Raw genomic sequence first — 26,645 nt, 5'->3', positions numbered from 1 at the left:
GTGTCCAAGCCAAGGCGACAACAAAATACCACCTCCCTCACTCAGCAACAACATCCACACCACAGCTGCAATTAAAAAAAGGCACTGAGAATTTTCAATGTTTTTATTCATTTCAAAATAGAGAGGAAGTTTAACCTCCTGTCCCAACCAGTCCAACAGCTACGATGCTAATGCCAAACAAGAACCCTGCTCTTTTTCCCTTGTCCCAAACGCCCGCTTTTGCTCTGTTCACTCTCAACATCCCATATCGACACCTCTATGGTATCCCTGCTCTCTCTTTTGAAATTCCAAAATGCTGATGCAGATGCAAAATGCTCCTCAAACACAAACTGCTCTACTCCTGCTCCTGAATGACAACACCCCAAGGATGCTGCTCGTTGCCGTACATGATGTCCCCGACGAAGCCCTTGAGCTTAGAAGTGTAGTGGCCAATTTTGCCCTCCTTGCCCATGGGGATCTTGACGTCGATGCCGCGGTGGTGGATCTCGGAGACGGGGCAGATGAAGAACTGTTGCCAAAAAAAATTCACGTCAGTAACCCGTAACTTCCAGAACTTGTTTTTGAGGATAAGGAAAAGAACATACCGCAGTACCAGCCGCAAAAGCCTCCACAATCCTTCCTTCCTTATCCGCCTCAAGCACCTCATCAATAGTGTACTTCCTCTCCACAACCTCCAGCTCACCTGCCAGCCTCTCCCGCGCAAGCTGAACCACACTGCGTCTCGTCACACCGTCCAAAATCAGCTTATCATCCAGCGGCGCCGTGACAAGCTGGAGCTGGCCCTCCTTTGTCCTCCAGAGCATGAAAAAGTTGCTCGCGCCAGCCTCGGTGCAGTATCCCTCAGGTCCATACAGCCACAAGATCTGGCCGAAACCTCTACTCCTCGCCTCGGCAGTGGCCAACAGACTGGGTCCGTAGTTGGCACCAACCTTGGCATAACCGAAGCCGCCAACCCACGCGCGGATCATGTCCTCGGGGTTGGTGTGCAGCTTCATACCACCCTCAGGCAGATCCATGCGCGGCATGAAGCTGGCGGTGATGAAAAGAAGCGCTTCCTTGGGAGCCTGGACACCGAGCTGGGGCTGTGTGCCAATCACGGCGGGGCGGATATACAAGAAGGAGCCGGCTCTCTCCTTGGGAAGCCACTTTGGCCCGTCGACGGACATGAGAATCTCGATGAGCTTCTCAAGCTCCTTGGGGTCGAAACCTGGCAGGGAGATACGGAGGGTGGACATGAGCATGCGCTCGGCGTTGCAGTCGGGGCGGAAGAGGCGGAGCTTGCCGTCGTAGCCGCGGAAGGCCTTGAGGCCCTCGAAGCACTCGGTGGCGTAGTGGAGGACGGAGGCGGTGGGCATGAGGGAGAGAGGGCCGTAGGGCTTGAGCTCGGGGTTGGCCCAGCCCTTGGCGGCGGTCCAGGAGACGGTGATCATGTGGTCGGTGCAGATGGTCTCGTTGCCAGAGTTGGCCTCGGCCTCGGTGGGAACGGTGCGGGCATTAGGGTCGGCGCGGGTGATGGTGATCTTGGAGGCGTCGAGGGTAGGGAGAGAGGAAACAGCATGGCCGTTGGCGCCGTTGCTGTGGCCGTTGAGAGCGGGCTCCTCGGCTATCCTGTTGTCGAGGGCGGTGACGGTGAGGTCCTCCGCGGGGCGCTTCTGAGGGACGGTCATGTTGGAGGATTTGTTTATGTGTCTATTCGGAAGAGGAGGAAGTTGGCGGGGTGACTCGGTCTCGGAGAACAAAGAGCGTTGCTGTCTTGGCTTCAATATGTGAGCCAGAAGGAATACAGTCACAATGAAAGGTGAAAGAAGCCAGTTAACGGTAGCCAGGGGACAGAGGAGGGTGGACAAAGGTATCTTTAAATCCTTCAAGGTTGGATTTGTTTGAGCTAGTGGCGGGTCGTCCAGGGTATTCTCCTTATCATGGTCCCGTGTCGCCAATTGTCCAATGGAGCTTCACCCTGGCGGGAGGATATCCACATGGTCAAGCGGAAGGCGTGGAACAGCAAACAGGAAAAGTTGAGCGTGGCCTCCGAGCGCCGGCTTGGCTATCAAGTCGGGGATTTAGTGCCGAAGCCCTTCGCCGTCGACAGCCGGGACTGGCCGTGAGACTTCGTCTCATCCATGATAAATACTTTGACTCTCTCTCGACATTTTCAGGGTCAGATCCAGGTTCCGGCGCACTGGACCCCTTAAACGACAGCCTGCAGACGCACGTCACACCGATAATCTGGGTAAACACCCCGTCCCTTCCGAGCAACGGAGCTCAACGGGCAGCGGCGCAGGGGCAAAAGTCGGCGCTGGGTAAGGAACGGCTTCCTGACTCATTGGAGGAGGTGGACCACGGAGCACCGAAAGGGACGAACGAATGAGTCGCAAAGCGGTGGGACTCGGGGTGGTTGGCCGACTTCGCAGAGCAAAGCCGCACGAATCTCGGATTGCTACATCGGACCCATTTGAAGGACGTCACGCCCTTGGGATGAATTGATGCATAGATTGCGTCAATGGCAGGGGAGAGAAAACCGATACAACGCGTTGGCAAGCGGTGGTTATGATGGTGTCGCAACGGAAGCCATGGAATTTTTTTGACATTTTTGGCGGAACCTGAGCTTCAGAACCAATTGGACCGAGGACAGCCGTTGCTATCCGTACCTGGGGTATCGATAAGATTCCCTTATCCAACCAATCAAAGCCCTGTCGCAAAGGTCCCATGGCCCCAACTTCCCTTGTGGTGGGTGATGCGGGGTGATCTGTTACGCCGCGGGGTAAAAGTGCTGACCTTCACAGTCTCCCACGCTTCTGCCGTCAGCCTTCTCCTGTTGGCCCTGACCAGGCGCCCTTCCGTTGATTTGGTAGGCCGGCATATCTCTCGGTTCCGTCCGTGTGACCCGATCATGATCGGATCGGATCTCTTTTGGCATCAATTCCGGGATACTCGGATGTCATATCAGCTGGACGATCACGAGCTGTCTCCGTCGGAGATTGATATCTATCGCCATGACGTTCAAAAGTCCCAACTTGAACAACACCATGCGTTTCTGCGTACTTGAGCATTGGCTTCCTCACCTCGTCCTGAACCACTAGCCTCTCGGATCTGACCCGGCGCCGTGCGTCATCTCATCTCCAGTCTACCAATGTCAGCGCTCTGGGTTCATCCTGAGACAGACTCCATCCAGCAGGAACAACCGCCCGCACGACATTGACACGCTGTCGACGCCAGCTGTTGCCAACTCACCTTCTCCCTTGTTTAGCGCCGGTTGGCATCTGCCATGCCTCAGGCCCGGTAGTCCACACACCTTGGGGCCGAGTACCAAAACAGTGGCAGTGAGTTTTCTGTGCTGTTGGCGATGACCTCTTGGGGCGAAATCTTGGGCTGTCTGTATGTCGTCCCCAGTGGTCAGAATCTCGATCTCTGGTCTACAGGAATACGATGTGTACGCTAGGAAGCCCCATCAAGACCGGTTTCAGACAGCTTTTACCTGTTTCCCCAGCCACGGGTAAATGACCCTGTCCCGTCTAGTGCTGCCAGATGGCAGCACGGAAGCAGATTACTGCATGATGTGCGTCCTGCCGTCGTGATTGGGTCCCGCGCAGCTCGCGATGTGGTGCCCTTGTGGCCCAACTCCATGCCTGAACTACCTCGACTCCAAATCGGCACATGTCCGGCTTGGTTATTTTTGTTTAGGGGATCAATTGTCTTCCGTAGACAATACAATTATATTTGACCCCGTTTGCAAACAATTCTTTATGGTGGTGTGTTTCGTCAACCCACTTTTTCTGTGTTTATTGCCCCTTATCCCCGAGCTACATCGCCATCAACATGTCGAACGATACCAAAGAGACAAAGCATAGGTTGGAGGGTGCGCGCCGGCCTCAGAGGAAGGATTCATTTTCATCAGTCCACTCGGCTGTTCTTTCATGGACTGGGTTACAGACCAAGATTGGCCCCAAATCGATCATATCAAACTCGTCGTCGTTGTCTTCGTCGTCGTCAAACAGCACATCGTCGACTGCCACACAACACACAGGTACCCCTAGCCAAGGCCTTTCAAAGCCACAACGGAGACATAGCCATAGTTTTGGCACAGGCTGGGATAACAGCAACAGGGACAACACCACCAAGAAGAAGGCACGTCCGGCATCAATGTCACGGAAGCTTTCATTTTCTGGCTTCATGGGGTTGGAGGATCCAGTTAGTGCCAAGGCAAGGCACGCAAAGCCAAACTTTTCGAATCTGGATCCGAAGCGGTCAGAAGAGTCGACAAAGTCTGGAAGCAAGAATGGGTCTTTGGAGAAGGTCAACAAGACAGCTCCCGAGGCTGCCAAACGGCTCAGTCAGGCTTCCACTCTGGTGGGAAGTGTGGTGAGGTCAAAGTGAGTGTTGCCATCTCTCAGCCGCGGACAGGTTCCAAGACTAACACGTGTCCATCAGATCCCCTCCACCACCAACCTCCACCATGGTTCCCAAATCCATCCTCCGCGTCTCCAGCCCAGAGGGCAACGCCCGCCGCACCCCCCGTTTCCTCGACCCCCCGGGGCCGGGGGAGCAACCCCACAGCCCAAACCTCAACGCAGCCCTTCTCTCCCCTCTCCCCTCCCCCTCCAGTTCTTCAGAACAACAGCAAACCCCGCCCCTTTCTGAGAAACCTCTCTCCCTCTCCCCCCCTCTCACCCCGTTAACCCCCCTCCTCGACTCCCCCCCGGCATCCCCCCTCCTCACCCCAGCAAGAACAATGTCCCCCTCCACCGTCCGCTTCGCCAAAGCGACAGTCCACCGCGTGGAGGTCGGCCCCGGACGGAGGTTCCTGCCAGTGAAACGAAAGTCAAAGTCGACAATCACCTATGTTTCTCCGCATGACCCGGGGCCGCAAAAGACGGCTCCCAAGACGGTGCTGAAGAGCGCGACGAAGTTGCGACGGCACCAGGAGAATCAAAAGGCCATGGGGCGGTACTGGATGAGGACGGAGGAGGAGGAGGCGCAGTGGAGGGCCGAGGCGGAGGCGAGGGCGCAGGAGGAGGCGGAGAGGTATAGGAATGAGCCTAGCAGTCCTGTTGTTGGTGGACTGGAAAAAGAGGTGGGGAGTTTGGGGGAGGTGATGATGGGAAAGGAGAGTGAGGGGGTGAGTGAGAAGGGGGAGGGGAAGGGGTTGGGGAAGTTAGTGGAGGAGAGCGAGGAGAGTGATAACGGGGGGGTGGAAGAAGAGGTGGTGGTGGTGGAGGAGGAGGAGGAGGAGGAGGAGGGGGATAGCTCGAGTGACAGTGATGATGGGTCTGAGGCCGGGGCGAGGTGTGTGGAGGAGGTGGTGATTACGGAGGTGATCGACTTGACGGAACCCACCGAAGAGGAGGAAGATGGCGACAAGACTGTTGTGGAGTTGCCAAAAGCAGCGAAAGTATCTGTCGAGGAGGTGCCCGCGGAATCACCAACCGAGAACCACCACCCAACGCCTGACCCGAACCCGGACGTCACCGAGGTCGATGCGTCCCCCCTCTCACAACCCCCTTCCCCTCCTCCCATCAGCTCAACCAACCCCGCTCAGTTCAAACCCAACACCGCCTCCTTCTCCCACCTCCACTCCCAACTCCTCTCCTCAGAAAAAGAAGCCGCCGCCCTCCGCGCCCGCCGCACCGCCGAGCGCCTCCAGCAGTCCCTCCTCAACGAGAAGCCCGCCACCAACGCGATCATCTCGGTCCACCTCGCCAGTCACCAGACTCTCAAGTCCCCCAACTTCCCCGCCCAGCTCCGGACCCCGAGTCCGGGTAGCGAAAAGCCCGACAACAGAAGACGGCTGAGCCAGACGAGGTCGACTGCTGATCTCCGGACTTTCAAGCTCCCCGAGCCGGCAACCACCGGGAGTGGGAATATGGTGGGACAGAGCGCCATGGCTAGTGTTGCCACGGCGGTCGGGAGCGAGATTCAGAGGTCGACGAGCCCGAATAATAGCTTGCAACTGTCGAGGGGGAGGAGGGAGAGGAGTCGGAATCGGGAGAGGGGGTATTTCCAGGTTAAGAAGGAGGGTGTTGTTGTATAAAAGGGGATTATGAGGTGATAAGTGGCAAGTGGAGAGGTGGTTCAGGGGTAAAAGGGGGCTGGGGTCGGTGTTGGGGTTATGATTTTTGTGATGTGGCATTTGCGAACAGCGAGCGAGCGTGTGTTTTCATCCCTCCTTTTGTCATTTCCTTTGTATAAGCAGCATCACATGGCATATCCCATCTCACATGACAGCATCAAACGACTTCATGACACATGGAATGGCAATATCCCACAGGTACCGGACAGGAGTATATAGATCAAAACTTATCAACGTGTATCGAGTTCAACGCTAATATTGCTTGGTATACCTTTGTAAAATGCCAACAGGATATCTCTGCTAAAATTCCAGTCCCTTCAAAAAAGAAAAAAAAAAGAAAAAAGAAAAAAAAAAGAAAAAAGGAAAAAAAAAAACCACATACATTGCTTCCATGAACGCCATGCACCCTTCCTCCCACCCATGCTGTAGATAGATGCTCCCCAATTTTCCAACCAGCCTATTCCTATCCCTCACATCAACCCGCTCAACACCACCTTCCCCACATTCGCAACCTCACTCTTCACCCCGGCTCTCGTCCCCTCCTCAAACTCCCTCACAACCCCCTGAACCAACAACTTCCTCACCTTCCCATCCGCCTTGCTAAACAACTCGGCCACGCTCCCCCCACAATGATTCGGACTCGGCAGCAGCCCCAGCAATCTCGTGTACGTATCAATCAAGACATCACACAAAGTGGCAAACGTCTCGAAAAAGTCCGGGTCAAACGGCAGACTTGGCGTGAGCAGGTGGGTGTACTCCTCCCCGGGAAGTAAATCAATCTCGGACCCCGCAAAGTTCATAATCGACGCTGGATGCGTGACATTGACCGTTCCTGATCCTACACCCGGGTAAGTGGTGGAGGTGTTGGTGATTGATGGTGTGAGCGCCAGACTCTCCAGCTGAGCAAGCTGCTGCTCTCCGAGGGAGGACTCCCCTGCTGTGCCGGCCAGCGATGCCGTCGCCGCCGCTGCCGCCGCCGTGGTCGCGCTGGAGGATCGTCTCGTCTTGGCAGGGCCGGCAGCGCGGCGGAACATCTGTGGTATTCTCGCTCGTGACAACGAAGAGGACGAAGCGCCTGATTCGGAGTGGAGTTGCTGAAACGAGTCGAATTCTGTGAGGAGGGTGTTGAAGGATTTGAGGAATTCAACAGCGTTGCTGCTGTTGAGGTCTATCACTGCTGGTAGGGAGATTCCAAGCAGCAGGTAGTTTGTGGCTCGGCGGGCGAGTTTGCGGGGATCGAAATAAGGCATGCGTTGGAGGTCGGGTTTGTCAAAGAGGAGGGTGTTGAACCAGTAGATGCGGCCTTCGTGGCTGGAAAAAAAACACGACAAGTGTCAGTGATGTGGTTTGGAGATGGCAGAGAGTGGAGCGGGGGCTTACGCCTTGCGCAGATAGTCCAACGTCGATATCCTCTTATTCGCCGTCTCTTGAATATGCTGGTGCACCACGCTCAGCTCGCTCGGTTGGCCACTGCTGCTTCCGCCCTGGAGAACAGGAGGGGGAGCCAGCTGGCCGTTCGCGGGTGTCGTACGACTGAGCATCCTGGAGAAGCCCTCAGGGATCGAGGTGGGGGATGACAGCACGGCGTCGGTCTCTCTCGACAACTTGTTCACGGCCTGGGCGAGGGCGTAGTCGGGGAGCGGAGGCACGGGATTGTCGGTGTCGGGGAAGAGCTGGATGGCCGGAGGTCTTGCGGCGCCATTGGCCGACGACGACGAGTTTGCGCGGCGCTTCGGGGAGCTGGACGAGGCAAAGGAGAAGGAGGGCTTGCGACCAAATGAGGGCCTGCGATCGCGGCTCTTGTGGAGAACGTTGTGTTGCCGGGCTGGACTAGCCCCTGTGTCACCAGCGGCGTCGACGCCCGAGCTGGTGGGACGGGAGAGCGACCTGATGGATTTTCCCGGAGATTTCCTGGTGGTGGGAGACAGCGACGAGGGGTCGTCGTGCGAGTGCGAGTGCGAGTTGGAGTTGGAGTTGGAGTTGGAGTTGGACGAGTGATGACCGCCGCCAAACAGGGACGCAAAAAAGGGCGCGGCCGTCTGCGTCGGTGTGGCTCCCGAGCGCTGCATGTCTCACCGTCTCACTGCTTCCTCTTTCCTGGGATGTGTGCGAAAATGACCTCTTTGGGCAAGGCACAAGGGCAACAACGCGCCGCCATTTGCTGGGGATACTTTAGCGCCCTGAATCCGGCAGGAGCTGTTGGATGCTTTAGCAGTCCCCTATGTTCCGCTGACAGGGTTCGTAGGCGTTGTGGGACAGGGGTTGGATGTCAAGATGTGGTGATGTCCATGGTGTGGACGATACAGAGACAGAAGAAAAGAGACGAAGAAGGGAAAGCCGTGCTTCTTAAACCATTACCAAAGCTCTCTCTATCGTAGCAAAAAAAGCACATGGCCGGGAGAGTAAGGCGGCCGCATGTGTCCAGGGGGTTCCCCATGCCGTCTGATGCAGGTGACGACGAACGGGCACCCGCCTGAACACCATCTCGACCGTCGTCTGTCAAATCCAGAGCCGCGAACTCGCCGCCGTCAGGGCATTGACGTTGAATCGTCGCAGCACATCAGCCGCTAGCTCAAGCGGCCGCATCTTTTCCCTGGGTTGAGGGCAGTTGAAAATCCGGGGAACCAGTTGGGGTTGTCCAGCGGTCGACCCTTCTGAAACATGGATGGTGATGCAAGGTTGGTCCATGTCCAGGATTCCCGACCCTTCCATACCTTATAGATATCTCTGTTGCCTCCTGTTTCCCGTCCCTCCCGTGATCGAAGATGGGACTCGGAGAGGCCAACCTGATCTGAGATGAGCGCGGGCAGTTTGAGTCCCTGCATTAGATCGCTGCACCGAAGGTGGGGGAGGGGCCAGCCGAGGAGGAGGGGTGGAGGGGCAGACGCTCAATGCCCAAATTGGCTTCCTGGGCAATTAAACACATCTTTAGGGTCTCATTGCCAATGTTGTGCTTTTCATTCCACAACATCTTCTCTTGTTAGTTACAGTTGATTTTTTGGGTTCCATTGTAGCTGCTATTTGACTCCGTCGGTTATATTTTTGAAGTCACAAACACCACTCCTGGCCACCACCCAGCAACGCAAACACTCCCCAACAACATACCATTTTTGTGTCACCAGCCATGAGCGCCACCGATCCCGTCAACCCCCCTGGCGAGCCAGCCCCTGAGCTCCTCGAGGGCCGTCTCTGGGTAGATGGCTGTTTTGATTTCTTCCACCACGGTCAGTCTCCCCCACACCCATACCATCCTCTACCATTCACCTCTAATGATGCAATAATAGGCCACGCAGGCGCCGTAGTCCAGGCCCGCCAACTCGGCGACGAGCTCTACGTCGGCGTCCACTCGGACGAGGCCATCCTCGAAAACAAGGGCCCCACCGTCATGAACCTCAAGGAGCGCCTCATGGCCACCGACGCCTGCCGCTGGGTCACCAAGTCCATCCCCTACGCTCCCTACGTCACCCAGCTGGACTGGATCACCCACTACGGCTGCAAGTACGTTGTCCACGGCGACGACATCACCTCTGACGGCAGCGGTGAGGACTGCTACCGCTTTGTCAAGGCGGCCGATCGGTTCAAGGTTGTGAAGCGGACGCCGAGTATCTCCACTACCGATTTGGTTGGGAGGATGCTGCTTTGCACGAGGGGGCATTTCATCAAGTCGCTGCAAAAGACGCTCGAGGGCGAGGAGGGTCCGGGAACAGCGGAGGAGAGGAAGAAGGAAGGCGAGGCGATGAAGGAGAGGATTAGGCTGTATGCTGCGGATGAGACGGCCAAGCAGCCCGGTGTGGAGGTTTGGTTCTGGTCAGGGGAGAATGGGTTCGACAAGTTGTTTGGGGGTATCGGGCCAAAGATTGGCCAACGGGTCGTGTACGTCGATGGCGGTTTCGACCTCTTCTCCAGCGGCCACATCGAGTTCCTCAAGATGGTGGTTGAAGCTGAGGAGGAGCTCGCCAGAGGGGACGGTTGGTACTCGGAGCAGAACGTCAACGAGCGCAAGGGCAAGGGAGAGGACTACGGCCCGGTGTTTGTGGCGGCTGGCGTCCACGACGACGATGTCATTAACAAGTGGAAGGGCGTTAACTACCCCATCATGAACATTTACGAGCGCGGCCTCTGCGTTCTGCAATGCAGGGTAACATCTCATCATCTTATTCCTCCTCCAGATCGACTGACTGACATGATCATCTAGTACGTCAATGCCGTCATCTTCGGCGCCCCCTTCGAGCCTACCAAGGAGTACTTGGCCAAGTTCCCATGGAGCACCCCCGATGCCGTTTACCACGGCCCAACATCATTTATGCCATCCACAAAGGATGTGTACGCGGCTCCCAAGGAGATGGGCATCTACAGAGAGATTGGCCACCACGAATTCGAGGAAGTCAACGCCGGTACCATTGTCCAAAGAATCATGAAGAGCAGAGACCTCTACGAAGCTCGTCAAAGGGCCAAGGGCATGAAGGCCGACATCGAGGCCGCTCATAAGGAGAGGGAGCTTCTCGAAGAGGAACAGCGCAAGAAGGAGGAAAAGCTTCAGAAGTGATGTGGTTCTTGCTTTCCTGAGACTTCAACCGTACATGGGAATTGGAAACGACAGTATTGGGAAAATTGGCGACGGCGAGACTTCAACAGGCCTCACAATGCTCGTACACACAAGGCATAGACACTGCATATGAAGAGCACAGCGCACTTCTATCTAATAATATCAAGAACAAAAAGAACAAAATCTTTGACAGTCAGTCAGATACCATAACGCATTTTAAGTCATCAACGGGACCTTTTGGCACCTCAGAGCTTGACTTTTAGTGGTTCTCATCATGTAGACTGCAAAGCCCCCAGACCTCAAAAGCCCCCAGATGCCAGCAGCCAAGCAGACCAACCAACAGGGAACGAAAAAAAAGGTGACCTCCAGTGAAGCCCAGAGTGTTCGGCTCGTCCATGCTGGCTAGCCTTCAAGGTCGACAGAGGCAAAACGTAACCAAGGTTTGTGTTGAAGCACCCCCTCGCACCGAGAATAAGCCCCGTCGAGTAACTCCATCCCCTCTTTCGAGAGAGATGGGCAATCGCATATCTGTGGTATCGTGACGAAAATTCTCCAGCCGCGCCATGACGTTCCCAGCCACGACGTCTGCCACCACGGCAGCCCCACCATCGACCCGATCCACCAACCTCAGAGGAACCAAGACGAGCCCATCCCGAACAGCACAGAGCGCGGACTCATATCTTCGTCCATGTGGTCTCCAGCCTCGCAAAACAGACAAGTAACCCAGCTCATGGGGAAAGCGAAATCAAAGTCGACTTTGGTGTGATGAGGCCGGGCGATGAAAACAGAAAAAGACAAGGAACAAGGCGGGCAAAAAATAGAGATCAGCCGCTGTGCTTCTGTGGCGGCGCGTTTCCGCAACACCGATCGTGACAAGTCACGCTCGGCAATGTCCGGGGACTTTCTCCCAAAGCTGTGTGGTGATTGTGAAAGAGATGCCCCGAAGGGAAATCTTTCCGTTTGTGAGCTTCGAATAGCGATTTGTCGGGCGAGGGGGTGCTTGCGAAAGGAGGAAAGCGAAAAAGAGAGGATTGGGAATGGTGGAATTGTTTTTAAAGTAGATAACTTTTTAGTGGGGCTTCGTGCTCTCAGTGGGGTGTGTGGGTTGTGGCTGGGCAGTGGGATTCGAGCCACAAAGAGCAAGTGCATCTGGTGGTGGCCCAAGCTCTTTCGTGAGGCTGGTGCAAGTGAACGCATTCGGGTACTTGTCTTGGCGAGAGGCACCGGCGCGTTGCTTTGCTCTCTGATCGGATTGTGCTGCAGCTGCGTTCTTCGCGAACCTGACGACGGAATCTTTGTCAACTTTTACGACTTGTTCCCATCTCTCGAACAACTTTACAACCACCTGAACAATTTCCCTTCCTATTCTATCTTTGATACCCGGCGAAGCCCTTGATCGACCGCGCGATAGTCTCGACACAAACAGCGAATTGTTTTTTTTTTCCGGCGTAGCCACGCCCACAACCAAAAATGGCAGGCCTTTTCTCATCTGGCACGTCGTCTGCGTCGACGAGTAACACCCTCGGAGACTTGAAGAACGACGTCGCGCTCGCCAATGGCCCAGAAGATAGCATCTCCGACATCGCCTTCAACCCCAACCCGGCCGATACCAAAGATCTGTTGGCGGTAGCCAGTTGGGACAAGAAGGTCCGGATCTACGAGATCATGAGCAATGGTCAGGGAGAGGGAAGAGTCGCGTACGACCACGATGGGCCGGTGTTCTCGGTGGACTTTTTCAAGGTATGGCGAGTCTCTGGTTCTGGTTCTGGTTCTGGTTCTGGTCTGCTTGGCACATTTTCACAGTTGCTGATTTCACTCAAAGGATGGCACAAAAGTAATCTCTGGAGGCGCCGACAAACAGGGCAAGGTGGTGGACCTTGCAACCAGTCAAACCATGCAGTTTGCGCAACATGACCAGCCCGTTCGCGCCGTTCGCTACTTCGAAAACAGCGGCACCCCCATGGCCGTGACAGGCTCCTGGGACAAGACCATCAAGTACTGGGACTTCCGGCAACAGACACCAGTCGGGACCGTAACGTGCCAGGAACGTGTGTACACCATGGACGTACGAAACGACCTCCTGGTGATAGGGACAGCCGAGAGATACATCAACGTCATCAACCTGAAGGATCCAACAAAGTTCTACAAGACGATCACGAGTCCGCTTAAGTGGCAAACGAGGGTGGTGAGCTGCTTTACCGACTCGATGGGCTTCGCCATCGGTAGTATTGAAGGTCGCTGCGCCATTCAATACGTCGAAGACAAGGATGCGAGGTGAGTTTGGGATCTCGACTCTCGCCGCAAAGTGAAGGTCCAGGAAGCTAACACGTGCCGCCCAGCCTCAACTTCTCGTTCAAGTGCCACCGTGATCCCCCACAGGGCAACGTCACCAACGTGTATGCTGTCAACGATATCTCTTTCCATCCCGTCCACGGCACTTTCAGCACCGCGGGCAGCGATGGCACATTCCACTTCTGGGATAAGGACGCCAAGCATAGGCTGAAAGGGTACCCCAATGTCGGTGGTAGCATTGCTGCCACGACGTTCAACAAGACCGGCAGCATATTTGCGTACGCTATCAGCTACGATTGGGCCAAGGGCTACCAGGGAAACACAGCTGGGTACCCTAATAAGGTCATGCTGCACCCGGTGCAGCCGGACGAATGCAAGCCCAGACCCAGCGTTAAGAAGAGGTAGAGTCGTCCTTGGCTGCCAGGGCTGGGGAGTAAAGGGATCGGGGCGAGATTTGGTCTGGGTTTTTGTGGTAATAGGGTGGAAGATGCTGCTGAAACTAGGTACGTATGCAGCTAATTGGGACAACGAAGAAACTGAACTGGGAGTAGCGGTCTTGGGTCTGGGATTTATTAATTTATGGGGGCGGTGGGAGTGGGAGGTAGTAACGTGGTGGGTGGGCAGATGGGCGGTGTGATGTGGAGTGTGTAAATAGCATCAAATCAACTATCAAAATCAAAGCGACCGTTTTCGTGTGGGCAAGGTGACCGTTTTGGTTGATGGGATGTTAACACATTCCCGTTTGGTGGCTGAGTTCAAGCACGTTTATTCGAGATGCAATCCACAAATTGGAAATCTCATACCCGTCCACGATCAGGTGGTAGCCCGGTTCTAGATATTTCTCTCGGTGTCAGCGGACCTCCGGGTTGTGTAACTATTATTCGGCCGGACCGCTCGGCATCCAAAAGGATGCTGTCGCCATCGGTGTGGTGACGATAAGCAAGTCACTTTTGTAACCGAAACAACGTAAATGAGTGAATAAGTGAAGGAATGGAACGTGTGACTTCATTCATATCCCTCCAAACCAAAACCAGGCAACGCTGGCAGGTATATATCCCCATCAAGGTCTCTAGTCCAAGAAAAAACACAGAAGTGACTGTAACTGTTGTCGGTCCTGGCCAAATCTCGGCCTCGTTGTCTTATTTTCCATGCGACCCCCCCTCTCCCGCTGTCAATCCGCTGACAGGCTTGTTCCATATGAAAAAAATCTCCAAGAAGAGATATCAAAGCTATGCCGTGATAACAAAAGAAAAGATACAAAAGCAGATTAAAAAAACATATAACGCTTCACATCATCCAAACAAAACAAAAAACAATCAAACCACCTCATACTTTGCCGCAACCTTTAAGCAGTGGATTTTTTAGAACCCATAACATCGTCCACCAACCCCCTCCACAAATCCTTAATCATCCCACTCCCCATCTCATCATACTCCTGCTGCCCGCTCTGCTCGGGCTGCATTTGATACACAAACCTCAGCTCCACACCGTCCACAAACCCGCCCTCTGGCAGCGCGACACTGTCGGGGTTGGCAGCCACAATCTTGACCTCCTTTGCGGCTTGTTCAGGCACGAAATCCGACACCTCGGGGGCGAACAGACCGGAAGGGGGGCCAGAGATGTTATCCGGGAGGAGCGGGACGCGGATGTTGCTGTAGGGGTCAAAGTTGGGGTCCATGGCGAAGAGGTCTGGGAGGACGAGCGAGTCGACAGTGTGGTGCGCCGTGGCGGGGCGGGGGGCCGAGTGGTGGAAGGTTTGCATGAAGCGGAAGGGGTGAGGTTGGCTGGTTTGGAGGGTGGTGAGGGTGGGGCGGGACGGGGAGGTGGAGGTTGAGTAAGCGCGGGTTGACTGGGAACCATGTTAGAATTGGTTGAGTAGATAATGGGATGTGATGGGAAAGAAAACATACCTCTGCGTCTTCCTCCAGGACGGAAGGGGACGGTTTCCTTACTGACTTGGTGGCAGCACTGGTGGCGGAGAGGAGATGACTTGGGCGGGCGACGGGGGAGGATGTGCTGAGGGAGCGGGTGAATTTGGAAAAGGTGGGAGCGATTCTTGACGACATTGTGATGGTTGTGTGTGATTTGGTTGCTGAAATTCAAGCTGGTGAGATGGCAATGGCTTGTAGATGACGATGATGGTGAAGCTTCGAGGGAGCTTGGAGTAGATAGCAGTAGTCAATGGCAATGCAAGCAGGCAAGCAGGCAGGCAGGCAGAGCAATGGACGAAGGAAACAAGACAGATAGATGATGATGATGAGGAGGATGAGGATGAACAAGAGCAGCACAAAAACCGGCGAGCAATGGATTGATAAAGGGGAAGCTGAGTCAAAGACCAGGGGCATGCTGGGTATAAGTCAGTACTGCCAGATCCCGGACCTCCGCATTGGAATGTGTGGAGGGGAGCTATCGCCCAACCAGCAAGTCCCGGGCAACCCACCCCCCTCCCTCCGCCTTTTCTCCTCCTCCCCAGCTCCCCTCTCCCCGCTTCCCTTGCCCTTTCTTTCTTTCTTTCCACTTTACGGTGTTAACAGTTTCGGCCCACCGTCACGGGCAGCTGGCCATGCGCGCAGGCGCAACCAAAGCAAGCATCGAATGACGCTGGGGGATACGGAGCAGGAGTACGAAATACAGTCGGTGGTTCCCGGTTTCGAGCAGTTTGGGTGCACGAGTGAGCCGAGCATGCGTCGATTGAATCGGAGCGTCTTCAAACTCTGTAACTGTTTCCCTCCCCGAGTTCCAAGGGCCCGATGTCGCTTCCTCGTCAAGTTTCAGCAACAAAAAAAGTTGTGAAGAGGTCCCCACCCCAATCCCAACGGACCCGACTTCGCAGGGGTTCAATCATTCCAAATGTCCCAAATGCTCAAATGTCGACGGGCTGGCTCGAACGCGACAGCGGCACAGCCATCCAATCCACCTTTTGTTGAGGGAGCTTGGGCTGCCCAGAGATCTGTGCGCTGTCCCGCCTGCATGGAGGCGGTCAACTCTAACCTGACGCTCCCTTTCCCCTTGGGGCTTAGCTGCTGTTTGTCAACAAAAATAAAAATGTCGGGGCTGCATTGCCCGATTCCGTTCCTGGTCCATCGCTCCACGGCGTTAAGCTGGATTGTATCCTTCATTCACCTGAGCTCCGTTCGGGGTTTGTGTGGGATTGCGATCTCGTCCCCATTTTTTTTGTCCTTCTTTGAGCGTCACATGAGCCCGTCAGGGAGATTTCATTCGGCCAGGATGGCCTCTCCACAACGTGTCTGGGGAAACTCCTGGAGGCTGGAGACAAGCAACGGCATCAGCAGGCATTGCTCCTTGTCTCCTCTCCACCACGTGCCTGTGTCATGTCTGGGGAATTTAGCCAGAAGGAAGAAAGGAACGGCGTCCGGGAGTTGCAAAGCCTTGAGAAGGTGAGGGTTGGGGTTGGCTGTGCAGCATGTCGGATCCTTTCGGCAGATAAGATCTCTACCGGCCCTTCCGAGATAACCGAAACCAACACACTTGAGCACAGCAACGACGACCTCGAAAACGGAGGTGCGGCGGGCACGATGGTCTTCGGTAAAGATGGCCCTTGACTCACATGTACGAGGCAGGTCATAGCCGGAACTGACCTGCACGTCATGTCATGCACGGTACAACCTCTTGTGCAGTACCTCGGCTAGTTGTATTCTCCAGCAAACAGTTGTCTGTCGAACGGTTGGAGTCATATGGCATTTCGTAGATACCCACATTGTGGTCTTTTCCTTCTTTCACGTGCTGATTCTAGCATCTGACGTAGTGCCAGTGCAAGCTGTGAGTATGTCACGGATGGATGCCTTCCTTCTTTCACGTAGGCAGTGGGATGGGAAGCGACTTTGTGTTGTGCTTTCAGGGGCTTGGGAAGTTGCGAACGGGCACCCGAGGCCTGGTCGTCATCATGCCCTGCCTCCTCTAGCTCCTCTTCTCTCACCTGGGCTCTTCCACTGATGCTGCAACCAATTACCATCACCACCACTTACACCACGTATCTATACAACCATATCGATTCCAAGCCCGTCCTCCGGCGCCTCATCCCAAGAGAAGATGGCCTCTCAACCGAAGCCGCTGAGAGGTGACTAGGACTGCCCGATTACGGTTGACGATGTCGCCCCCGACCTGACAGACCCGCGATTTCCCGGTTTCATAAGGGGCTTGAGCTTCAGTTCTGACGAATCACCAAGTAAAAGGGGCTTGAAGCATGGGAAGACGTTCAAGAAGGACATTGTTGAGAATATTGAGCATCATACTTATCATGGCGGGCTTCCACCCACGTACGTTGTTCAATAGGTCTTCCAAGCGCTGTCCAAAGTTACCTACTGACAATGCACCAAGAGTGATGTGGGAGACATGGTGCAAAGATGTCATTCGGCAGTTGTCCTCCAACGTTGAATGGCTTCCGCTCTTGTGGGAACTGCGTGGAATTGCGGACGGCGCAGAGGTGACACTTGAGCAGGTCGTCATGTTGAACGCACGCCACGAGCTGGCTGCTTGGGAGCGGGTAATGCGGAATGACGAGGTGGGAAGGCCGGGCTGCTTGCGACCTATGGAGGATTTCTTCATCCTTAGAGAGGATCCAAAGCCGACCGAAGACTGCAATATCTTGTCAGAGTATGCGGATACGAGTACCAGCGCGTACTTTTCGGACGCAGTGACCAACAACCATCCCGTTGTCGCACAGTCCTGGAACATGCCGTCAACCCGAACCGTCGAGGAGCCCGAGAAGCGGGACAGAGACGTGGTCGTGCCAAAAGACCATGCTATCATCTTGCTCAAGGTCACCCCGTGTCGGCAAGATGGCCCGGCCGCCGTGCCTCATTTCATCGTCACTAAGCCCGGCGTGCTCATGAAGAGCGGCATGAACCAGCACGGATATTCGGTAGTCGTGGACTCGGTCTTTTCGACGCGGGATCGCGACCTGGCGCCGTCTGATTTGCCAATGACACTGCTTGCACGGAAAATGCTCACGTCCTGCGTATCCTTGGCCTGTACCACGAATGTCCTGCAGAGATATCGAACTGGCTCAACCCACAGCCTTCTGCACGCCTGCCGTGGCCTTCGATCACTAAACGACGACACCACATCTGCGAGTATCCTTGAGTTGCTGCCGCACACGCCGGAAGCCGGGTCCCTGAGGGGTCGTAGAGTCCTCCCTGACGCCAACCTCTCCTATTGCTTGGTGCACACGAATCACCTGATCGCGCCGCAACTCGCCCCATTTCAGCTCGAGGAGCTTGTAAAACGTGTGTCGTTGCCTGCTGGTCTATTGAAGGTCGCGAAGCACTCGAAAAAGAACTTGCAGAGCATGGCGCAGATAGTGAGGCGGTACCTCGTGCAGTTGCTGACAAAGCGGTTTGTCAACTTTGTATTCCGTGCATGGGACTCTCCTGCTCGTTTCAACCGACTCCGACAGCTTATCGAATTTGGGGACTATCCCATCAATCAAGAGAGCATCCTGAATATCTTTTCCGATCACATTGGCGAAATGTCGGTTTGCCAGCACACTAAGGCAGACATGTTCAAGGAACTCTCGGAGGTTTCGGGAGAGCTTGATAAGCCATGGTCGAGACCTCAAGGCAACCACACGGCATGCCTTGTTATCTACCATTTGGAAGAGCTGAAGATTACCGTCTCCACGGGGCCGCCGTGCCATGGCAATCATTTGGTTTTTCAGCTGCTGGACCCATCACATCCGGACGAGGTGCCAACGGTGGCCGCGGCTGTACCCGAAGACAGGAAATTCAAATGGCCTCAAAAGCCCAAGCAGACCAAACCACCTCAAAAGCACCATCAACTTTCAGCAGTGGACCCGCCAATACTCAGTAAGCATCTGATACTTGAGGAAGCCTCTAACCCGAATACTCAGTTCAAGCTAACTTGTGCCTCTTGGTGGGGTGTGCGTCGCATGTCTCTTCAGAGGCAGAGGGCTCTGCGCGGCCGTAAGAGGGCGGCCGCCATCTGCAGCGCGTGGAATGACGAATGGGAAAGACAGGGCAAAGTTCGGGTTCAGCCTGAGCACCCGGTGTTTGGGCCCGAAACCAAAGCATGTTATGAGGAGAGGAAGCGCCGATTTGAGCAAGAATACAGAAGACTGTGTGGTTTTTGGCTGCTGAAAGCGAGGTGGCAAACCCCGGGCCGCCCGGACGACAAGATTGTAGGCGACCGCAGCTGGCCCGACCACGAAGTCATTGGCACACCGCCGCGAGCAGAGGGGGCAGAAAAAAGCCGTAGCCCACGGACCGATGAAGAAGCCGAGATGGTCAATCATTTTGTGGAAACCAGAGCTCGCTTTTTCGACTCGGCCGCTGCCAGATTCGGGACCATGAACTGGGATCGGTGGAAGTTGGCAAACGGGCTGATGCCCAGGGGCTCTTCGATGCTGCGGAACGTGGAAACATGGACGGACATTGACAGTGACGTTCTCGAGACCACGGTTGTTGTGCGAAACAACCACTGTCTCCTCAACGGGGCAGATTACGCAGCTGAGCGGGCTTTTGCCGTCAGGTATGACGAGAGAACGGGGCACAGGCACTACATGAGGTGGGGACTCAAATGGCTGCGCGACATTGCACCGCCTCGTGTGATTGATGAGAGGGACACGCAGCGTGCAAAGTTTCTGGCGAGGAAGAGAAAGCATCAGATGCGGTGGCAGGAGAAGCAGGAACCGCCGAAGAGGGCAAGACCGCGGAGGGAGAGATTGGACAAACAAGCGGCGGAGGAGAAGGCGAGGGAGGAGGGGAAGGAGAGGGCGAGGAAGCGGGCGATGTACCAGGAGAGATGGAAAGAACAAGCAGAGGAGAAAAAGAGGAGGGAAGAAGAGGCGAAGAGGCATCCCCCCTGGACGACTGTTTCTGTCGGGAGGAAGGATAAAAAGCGGGTGAGAAAGAGGACGGTGAAGTACAGCAAGTGAGATTGACGGATTGGACTGAGGGTGAAGAGGAATTATGAACTGCAATGGTACTAGGATGAATAGGCAGCGGTGAACGGTGGGGCTTTTGTAGCGAAAGTAGCGAATTGATGGCATTTGTGGTTTCTTAATTGGGTTGCTGTCAATGTGATGAGGTGTGGTACACGTTTTACGGACTTGCTGGCGCCCAGTCATTTTATTTTCTGGAAGAGTGTGGCCGAGAAAGTGGATGGACTCGAAGGAAATAGGGGTAATTGTCTTGGCGCTGGTGAGTGGTGCCAAGACTGTTTATTTGGGTTGCTGGGGCAGAGACAGCAGCAGGTAGTGGTTGGAGTGAGAAGACGGGTTTTGATACACCAGGAGCAAAAAGTTTGATTCTGAACATTAGCCACAGTCGTTCATAATGGCAAAGGACGAACATATTCTCTCTCATATTTACTCAAAAATAACATCAAAACGCCAATAGTCCGTCTCGCATGGTATATATAAACAACACTTTTCATCAACCCACCCGTTTGTATCAGGAGCTCAGTCAAAAAAAAAAAAAACAAGAATCCATTTTGTATACAATCCAGAAAACCCCCCTACCATCAAAGTGCTAACAAAACAAAACAAAAAAAAAACCAAAAAAAAAAAAAAAAAACCACAAATCACTCCTCATACTCCCCACCCCCCTTGGTCCCCAACATCCCCTGGCTATGTCCCGCGTTCCTCCTCCTCCGTCCCCTCACCTCATTCACCCAGTCGCTGAGCCTGAAACCCCAATGCCCCGCCACCATGGCGCCGCTCAGGATATTCACCACCTTGATCAAAAAGACCAAGAAGCTATCCCTATCCTCGACAATATTCAGTAGGATCGGCTCGATGTCGTACTTGACAAAAATTCCGGGAATCATCTGCATCTCCATGTTCTCCGGAATAGGAGCGGACTGCTCCGTGACGGCGTATTGATTTGTAAAGATGGAGCGGGACGAATACGAGTCTGGGTGGCCGAGGCTGTAGACTGTCGGGACGATGGAGAGGAAATACTGAAAGCGGTGAAAGTGCGAGTGTTCCGGGGCCGAGTTGACGGTCTGATCGAGCGGGTTGATCAGAGAGGGGAGGTAAGGGCCGAAGGATAGCTCGTTGATGATGTGGGAGAAGTTGAATGCTAGACCAAAGTGTTAGCAGATATTTAAGGTGGGAAAAATGAGGAGGGGGGGAGGAAAGACAAACCGTCATGGGACAAATGCTCCCCAAACTGCGCGTACCCATGCCCCCTCGCCGTGATGTGAAAGTCACCCTGCACCTTGTTCAACTCCAACGTCCCATAAATCCGGCAACTGTCCGCCTCCCTCCCCCACAACTTCGGCGTCTTCCCCCACCTCCCCTTCTTGCTCCCCAACGCAACAATGTCATGCACGTGCTCCTCCCCGAAACCCTCCTCTTGCGTCCCGTCGACGAAACCCTCGCCGGTCAGTAGACGGCCATGAATGTCTCTCCCCAACTTGTGAATCCCCCTCTGATCCACCCACTGCCCCCAGTTCGTCGGGTCACGGTACAGCGCCTCGGCAGCTAGAATCCTATCCCCCGAGGCATCCTGCACGTTGACGTGTATGTCGGCGCACTTCATCTTGATGACGGCGTCGAGGTTGAGGTTCATGCCGTGGGAGACGCCCTTTTCGACGGCAAAGGTGTGGGTTTCGGTGCCGCGCCACCAGCGGGCGAGCTCGGACCAGACGAGGCAGAAAGAGAGGATCACCATGGCTACTGTCCACTTGCCGCCGGAGGAGGTGTGAGTCACGTATTGGGGTTTGGCTTTTGCTGTGGTTGGGGGGACACATATTAGCAGACGATGATTGGGTGGTGGGTTGGAGGGTGGAGGGTGGGAAACATACGAAAGGCATCAAAGGCGCTGACGATGTTGCCTTTGGCAGCGAAGGGGTCGTCATCGTCGGTGCGGTGGCCCCGTTTTTCATCGTAGCCGTTCATCATCGTTGTTGATGGTTGTGGTTTCTGCTGTGTGTGGACCTTGTACGTCTCGTGTGCGACGGGAGCGTCGATATGGCCTAGCTCTCAGCTGGCTGTGTACTTTGAAGGCGCGCGTCGTATGTTCTTTGCCCGTCTTCGATATCAATATCAAGTATCGTCGGTTTCGTCTGCCGTCGGTGTCGTCGTAGGTTACTCTCAGCTCAAACCCCAGGATGGCCGCTGATCATATCCCTCCGTGGGCCCCTCCACCAGCCTCGGATTCCAGTTGTCGGGGGATAAAAAGTTGGGGTTACCGCATCGGCGTGCCGGTAACACCGTGGGGCTTTCTTTTACAAAGACAAAGCAATTGTCAGTCGTCAGCTGCCTCTCGTCGGAAAAGGAGTGTCACGTAAACGAAAAAAAAAAAAATCAAAAGTCAATCAGCCGCAAACCGTTGCAACCATCGCCAATTGAATCTTGAGGACAGCTTGACATTTCTGCGGCAGATTCCAGCGCCAAGCCATGCGCCGCCAGTTCCAGCTCCACGCTAACGGTTGGCAGACCCCTGTCAGCGACCCCTGATTGCGGGGGCGGGTGCATGCGTGGGGCAAGTATCAAGCTGGAAGACAAGGCTGAAGACATGATGAAGAAAAAGCAGAAAAAGACACACAAGTATATCATGTTCCCGTTATTCACCAATCTTCTGCGGCCTATCTAAGCATACTCCTCAACCCAACTTTACAGCATCAAACTAATACCGCTCCATCAACCACAACCTCCTTACCTCAGCCCCCATCTTCCCCAAAAACTCGTCCTCAAACTCTTTGATAGCCACATACCTCTCCACCAACTCATCCCCCAACATCTCCACCATCTCCGTGTCCTCCTGCAGCGCCCTCAACGCCTCCTCAACACTAGCCGGAAGCATCTGCGAAATTCCCAGCTCCTTCCGATCCATATCACTCAACTTGGCCGGGTCCATCTCGCAATCGTCCCAAACCATCTTCTCCTCTGTTTCCACTCCCCTGATCCCCGCCAGCAAGATTGCTGAAGCGACGAAGTATGGGTTTGCCAGCCCATCAATAATCTTCACCTCCCAGTGCGACCCCTCAATCTTCCTGAGCGCCGTCTCCCTGTTCTGCGTCCCCCAGGCTACCCACCGCCCGCCAGCCCAGACGCCGTCTTGCGCCCTATCGTAGCTTGCCGCGTTGGAATAGCTAAAAGCCGTGATGGCGCGCAGGTGCTTGAGAACACCAGCGTAAAAGTGCCGCGTCACCTTCTCCGCATCAAAAGCGTCGGCTTCGGGCAGGATGCTCATGTGCATATGAGCGGCAGTGCCACATGCTTTGGCAAATGGCTTGGGGTGGAGTGTCATCTTGAAGCCCGCTTCTGTGGCCAGGTTGGCCATGACATCTCGGGTGTGCAGCAGGGTATCAACTGCCTGAACGGGCGGGTAGGGCGGAAGGATGAGTTCGAACTGGCCAGTGGCAGACTCGGCGTGAATCTGCTCCACGTAAATATCCATCTGGGCGAGGGTCTCCACCATGTTTTTGAGCAAAGCGTTGATCTTGGGGTTGGCGTAGTACTTGGAGACAGACCACGCGTGGCCGTCGGTCTTGAGAGCTGTGTAGCGGTCCACAACCGAATCGTCTTCGACACGCTCCAGCAACAGAAACTCAATCTCGAACCCAAGCAGAAAGCCGAGTCCCTTCTGGGAGCCGATCTCGACTGACCGAAGGAGCAGCGATCGTGGACAAAGCGCCACGGGAAACCCATCCTGTTCGCGAAACTCGCCGTGCATGCTGATGTGTCCTGCAACAGGGCCATGCTTGAGAGAGGAGAAATCGGGATGTAGACGATATTCTCCTGTTGCTGAGGAGCCCGGAATGAGATGGTCGTTCTGGATCATACCAAAAACAGCCTTGGTGATACCAATGTCCAGCGATCTGCCAGCCTCCAATAGGGTCATAAACTTGCGGAACGGAACCAGACGCATACGCTGCAGGGCGGTATAATCGTTCCAGCAGATCTGAACAAACGTCGGCTCAATGGTGTTGTTAAGGAGCTCGCGGAGCAGCGTAAGGTTGCGGGATGGGTTGGGATATCTCGCAAGAGACCTGCTCGCAACTTCCTCTGGCTTTGGAAAGTCCAGCCCCAGATGGTACAGCTTGTTGGCATTCTTGAAGAGCAGATCCTGGACAAGTACGATAGCGGCTCTCCAGCCGATTTGCCCCTTCAAGACGTAACTGCAAAGAACCTGCGCACGTTAGCCAACCTGCCGACTCTAGTAGTTCTTTGGCACTTACGTTTTCAAAAGCCTCCCTCATCTGCATGATCGCCAGCAGATACGTCTCGGGAAACCAATGTCCATCTGTACTCCACAAGATCTTGGACCAGGGACACAGTTCCAGAATCTCCATGAGCACCCTCTCCTGTCCGTCCTTACTGATGCAGGGAAAGACTTCCCCAATGTCGGCATACACATTCTTATACACCGTAGCCATGTACGCAATCTCTTTCGTGAAGGGATAGCCAGCATGCAGCAGTACCATGGGCACGTCCGGGTACGACCTGATGAACTCCTGCAAGTGACTCGGCGAGGCCTTGGCCAGAGTCAAATCACTATCTCCCAGGCCGGTATGGAACTGAATCGGTTTCCTGGGCTTTCTGATGATATCCTCTTCGTGATTCTTCCCCATGTAGTCTCGAATCAGGGTTGCCGTCCTGTGGATGACGTAGTCGTTCAAGCTCGAGTCCTCCAGCCTCGCGGTGCGCACCTTCAAGTACTTTTTGACGACTTCCTTCAACGCGGGCCGGACAGCATCCCCACTCGGTTCCTTGCCGGCAACGTCTAGCCCAGTCCTGTAAGCAACCACACTCTTGAACCCAACCACAAGAGGGTCGTCGATTGCGTTTTTGATAGCATTGTCAAACGACCCTGCCCAGTTCTCCCAAAACTCCTTCAGGGCAGCGGGGTCCTTGATTATTGCCTCTGCTTTCTGCACGTCATGGAACTCGCCCGCGCTAAGATGCTTGATCAGGTCCGAAGCAATGGCCTCGATTCTAAGGATTCTCCTGCATGGGCTCTGGACATACGAAGTATGCCAATCGAGGTCTTCCACAGCTTCCTTGTTGTCCAGTCCATCGTCCAAGAGGATGGTGTGCACACCCTCCAGACAGCGGCTTATCCAGTCACCCCAGATATCGGGTTCATCAGGATCCAGGCGGACGGCCTCAAGCTTGGCAACGACGCTCTCCCAGTTGGGTGCACATTTGAGTTCTGTAGATAGCTGTCTAACGGCGCGCAGGTGGGCAAGAGAGGTGGTGGCGCTTTCGATGGCGTCGCCTGATGCTTCAGAGGTGATGTGGAGCAGGGGGTATTTCCCTGTCTGGTTGTCCCAGTTCAGAAGAGGATGGGCATGATGGTCGACGATGGGTGTCGTTCGGATGGTGTGGATGAGCAGGTCTAGTTGCGTCTGCGTGATGGTGTTCTTGGGGAATTTATCAGCACTTGATGGCTGACCAATTGTATCATGATACTGGAAGGGCTGAGATATATGTACCATTGTGTCTGTGGCCAAGGCCAAGCTGGCTCGAGCGAGTGGTATCGAGTTGTAGAGGTATCTGCGATAGAATTAGGTCTGTGACAGCTACCACATCACGCAACAGATCAGGAAGTGAAAAGGTCGTACATGAAACGGAGGGCCGGCCCAGAAGAATGATGTCGGGCTGTTCTGATGGAGAGTCCGAGAGGCAAGCAGCTCCGAAAAAGATGTGTCAGTGCCCCAAGTGCCAAGCGATGATGCCAGGAGCGATCATCAAGACGAGTGGTTCTTTCCCGTCCTCCAGTTCCATGCAGCTTGGGCCGGTGCCGAGACGATCGCCTTGCTCAGGGTTCTCCTTGTGTCACTATCAAAACAAGAAATCGAATTTGACATGAGTTTCTGCAGAGGATATTATTACGAAGTGCATGATGAATCATGTCAAATTCAATAGGGCTGAGCTTAATGAACGCTAATAGCTGGGGTTAGCGGAGTGAGCTCATTGCCCAAGCAGCGGATGGTTATCACTTGGCATCAGTGAACCAGGTTAAGCGGTCATTCGATTCATATCTCTCAAATTCAAAGAGATGAAAAGAAGCGCCAGGAGAAACCTAATGATGACTTTGGTTTGCCAATCAATAATCAATATCATCAGCCTGTCTGACAGGAGATGGCAGTGCTGGCACCAGACATGACAGAAACGGTGCCTGGGCCGAAGTGGTGGCCCGTGCTGCCCCCTGCTGTCCAAGATTGCGGGAGCGTCGCTTGGCAAATGCTTGGTTGAATCGCCAAGAGCGGCGAATTCGACGAGTTCCCCATCATTCAAGATGCCAAGTCTTGAAGGAGAGGATTGAATTGAGAGAAAGCAACAGACGTCATGCCTCGCTCAGGGAGAGCTCCAAAAGAGAGCCCCAGCTGGAATGTAGCTCTCCCAGCGATATGAATCAGCGGGAGGCAGCCCCCCTCGTGTTCCCTTATCAGCCCATCCCTCCCTGTCCACAAGCCACTATCCCGACCGTGTGCCTCTTTGTGGAAGTGATGGCTGTACGCGATACAATAACATCCTTGCTGCGCTGTTAGACAACCCCTCGGCTTTCCGTGAGCCGTTTCGTGTCATCCCATGCCCGGCAGTATCGATTCGACCGTCCTCCCAAGCATCTGCAAGACCACCCAGATTTCATTAGTGCTGTGTGTCGCTCCCACACGCGCGCATCAAGACGCAGATTAGCGACACCTCTTGCCCCCCATTCCAAGTTTCCCCCCCCCCCCGCCCCCTTCTCTCTCTCTCTCTCTCTCTCTCTCTCCTTGCCCCGTATTTTTTCCTTGATCGCCATCCCG

General features: G+C 54.7%; 10 protein-coding genes across 10 annotated transcripts; 5 read left to right on the top strand and 5 right to left on the bottom strand.

Moving 5' to 3' along the window:
* Positions 1-87: 87 nt before the first annotated feature.
* Positions 88-3,682, bottom strand: QC761_209970 (uncharacterized protein). Its single transcript, XM_062876736.1, has 3 exons — positions 3,476-3,682; positions 585-3,373; positions 88-508 (listed from the first exon to the last, which is right to left on the bottom strand). Exons 2-3 carry the CDS (start codon positions 1,665-1,667, stop codon positions 335-337), a joined length of 1,257 nt encoding a protein of 418 aa, XP_062735360.1. The 5' UTR covers positions 1,668-3,373; positions 3,476-3,682; the 3' UTR covers positions 88-334.
* Positions 2,267-6,054, top strand: QC761_209960 (uncharacterized protein). The gene is made up of 3 exons (XM_062876735.1): positions 2,267-2,727; positions 2,784-4,370; positions 4,429-6,054. Exons 2-3 carry the CDS (start codon positions 3,817-3,819, stop codon positions 6,026-6,028), a joined length of 2,154 nt encoding a protein of 717 aa, XP_062735359.1. The 5' UTR covers positions 2,267-2,727; positions 2,784-3,816; the 3' UTR covers positions 6,029-6,054.
* A 483-nt stretch (positions 6,055-6,537) lies between these two features.
* On the bottom strand, positions 6,538-8,915 carry QC761_209950 (uncharacterized protein; the record flags this gene model as incomplete). Its single annotated transcript, XM_062876734.1, has 2 exons — positions 7,448-8,915; positions 6,538-7,378 (listed from the first exon to the last, which is right to left on the bottom strand). The coding sequence occupies exons 1-2, from the start codon at positions 8,134-8,136 to the stop codon at positions 6,538-6,540; spliced, it is 1,530 nt and encodes a 509-aa protein (XP_062735358.1). The 5' UTR covers positions 8,137-8,915.
* Positions 8,375-11,657, top strand: MUQ1 (choline phosphate cytidylyltransferase). Its single transcript, XM_062876733.1, has 3 exons — positions 8,375-9,291; positions 9,352-10,205; positions 10,263-11,657. Exons 1-3 carry the CDS (start codon positions 9,192-9,194, stop codon positions 10,611-10,613), a joined length of 1,305 nt encoding a protein of 434 aa, XP_062735357.1. The 5' UTR covers positions 8,375-9,191; the 3' UTR covers positions 10,614-11,657.
* Positions 11,658-11,807: 150 nt separating this feature from the next.
* Positions 11,808-13,432, top strand: GLE2 (RNA export factor gle2). Its single transcript, XM_062876732.1, has 3 exons — positions 11,808-12,353; positions 12,436-12,887; positions 12,953-13,432. Exons 1-3 carry the CDS (start codon positions 12,084-12,086, stop codon positions 13,308-13,310), a joined length of 1,080 nt encoding a protein of 359 aa, XP_062735356.1. The 5' UTR covers positions 11,808-12,083; the 3' UTR covers positions 13,311-13,432.
* Positions 13,433-13,702: 270 nt separating this feature from the next.
* On the bottom strand, positions 13,703-16,414 carry QC761_209920 (uncharacterized protein). Its single transcript, XM_062876731.1, has 2 exons — positions 14,816-16,414; positions 13,703-14,754 (listed from the first exon to the last, which is right to left on the bottom strand). The coding sequence occupies exons 1-2, from the start codon at positions 14,969-14,971 to the stop codon at positions 14,251-14,253; spliced, it is 660 nt and encodes a 219-aa protein (XP_062735354.1). The 5' UTR covers positions 14,972-16,414; the 3' UTR covers positions 13,703-14,250.
* QC761_0042180 (uncharacterized protein) lies at positions 15,428-16,093 on the top strand (the record flags this gene model as incomplete). Its single annotated transcript, XM_062872371.1, has 2 exons — positions 15,428-15,857; positions 15,926-16,093. Exons 1-2 carry the CDS (start codon positions 15,756-15,758, stop codon positions 16,091-16,093), a joined length of 270 nt encoding a protein of 89 aa, XP_062735355.1. The 5' UTR covers positions 15,428-15,755.
* Positions 16,415-17,109: 695 nt separating the features above from the next.
* Positions 17,110-19,900, top strand: QC761_209910 (uncharacterized protein; the record flags this gene model as incomplete). Its single annotated transcript, XM_062876730.1, has 2 exons — positions 17,110-17,182; positions 17,246-19,900. 2 exons carry the CDS (start codon positions 17,110-17,112, stop codon positions 19,816-19,818), a joined length of 2,646 nt encoding a protein of 881 aa, XP_062735353.1. The 3' UTR covers positions 19,819-19,900.
* A 329-nt stretch (positions 19,901-20,229) lies between these two features.
* On the bottom strand, positions 20,230-21,789 carry QC761_209900 (uncharacterized protein; the record flags this gene model as incomplete). Its single annotated transcript, XM_062876729.1, has 3 exons — positions 20,230-20,965; positions 21,031-21,618; positions 21,693-21,789. 3 exons carry the CDS (start codon positions 21,787-21,789, stop codon positions 20,466-20,468), a joined length of 1,185 nt encoding a protein of 394 aa, XP_062735352.1. The 3' UTR covers positions 20,230-20,465.
* Positions 21,790-22,516: 727 nt separating this feature from the next.
* On the bottom strand, positions 22,517-26,272 carry QC761_209890 (uncharacterized protein; the record flags this gene model as incomplete). Its single annotated transcript, XM_062876728.1, has 2 exons — positions 24,072-26,272; positions 22,517-24,022 (listed from the first exon to the last, which is right to left on the bottom strand). Exons 1-2 carry the CDS (start codon positions 25,329-25,331, stop codon positions 22,517-22,519), a joined length of 2,766 nt encoding a protein of 921 aa, XP_062735351.1. The 5' UTR covers positions 25,332-26,272.
* Positions 26,273-26,645: the final 373 nt, after the last annotated feature.

The sequence above is a fragment of the Podospora bellae-mahoneyi genome, chromosome 2 (genome assembly GCF_035222275.1).
Source record: "Podospora bellae-mahoneyi strain CBS 112042 chromosome 2, whole genome shotgun sequence".
NCBI lineage: Eukaryota > Fungi > Ascomycota > Sordariomycetes > Sordariales > Podosporaceae > Podospora > Podospora bellae-mahoneyi.
Note: the sequence above shows the minus strand (reverse complement) of the source record. Positions and strands in the feature narration are given on the sequence as shown.

Bases quoted from the DNA above. Each gene is read 5' to 3' on its own strand.
- MUQ1 (XM_062876733.1), top strand. From the start codon at position 9,192: ATGAGCGCCACCGATCCCGTCAACCCCCCTGGCGAGCCAGCCCCTGAG. The intron at 9,292-9,351 runs GTCAGTCTCCCC...ATGCAATAATAG, and splicing joins TTTTGATTTCTTCCACCACG to GCCACGCAGGCGCCGTAGTC. The intron at 10,206-10,262 runs GTAACATCTCAT...ATGATCATCTAG, and splicing joins TCTGCGTTCTGCAATGCAGG to TACGTCAATGCCGTCATCTT.
- QC761_209920 (XM_062876731.1), bottom strand. From the start codon at position 14,971: ATGTCGTCAAGAATCGCTCCCACCTTTTCCAAATTCACCCGCTCCCTC. The intron at 14,755-14,815 runs GTATGTTTTCTT...CATGGTTCCCAG, and splicing joins TCCTGGAGGAAGACGCAGAG to TCAACCCGCGCTTACTCAAC.
- QC761_209960 (XM_062876735.1), top strand. From the start codon at position 3,817: ATGTCGAACGATACCAAAGAGACAAAGCATAGGTTGGAGGGTGCGCGC. The intron at 4,371-4,428 runs GTGAGTGTTGCC...CGTGTCCATCAG, and splicing joins GGAAGTGTGGTGAGGTCAAA to ATCCCCTCCACCACCAACCT.
- GLE2 (XM_062876732.1), top strand. From the start codon at position 12,084: ATGGCAGGCCTTTTCTCATCTGGCACGTCGTCTGCGTCGACGAGTAAC. The intron at 12,354-12,435 runs GTATGGCGAGTC...TTTCACTCAAAG, and splicing joins TCTCGGTGGACTTTTTCAAG to GATGGCACAAAAGTAATCTC. The intron at 12,888-12,952 runs GTGAGTTTGGGA...CGTGCCGCCCAG, and splicing joins GTCGAAGACAAGGATGCGAG to CCTCAACTTCTCGTTCAAGT.
- QC761_209970 (XM_062876736.1), bottom strand. From the start codon at position 1,667: ATGACCGTCCCTCAGAAGCGCCCCGCGGAGGACCTCACCGTCACCGCC. The intron at 509-584 runs GTATGTTCTTTT...TTTTGGCAACAG, and splicing joins CTTTTGCGGCTGGTACTGCG to TTCTTCATCTGCCCCGTCTC.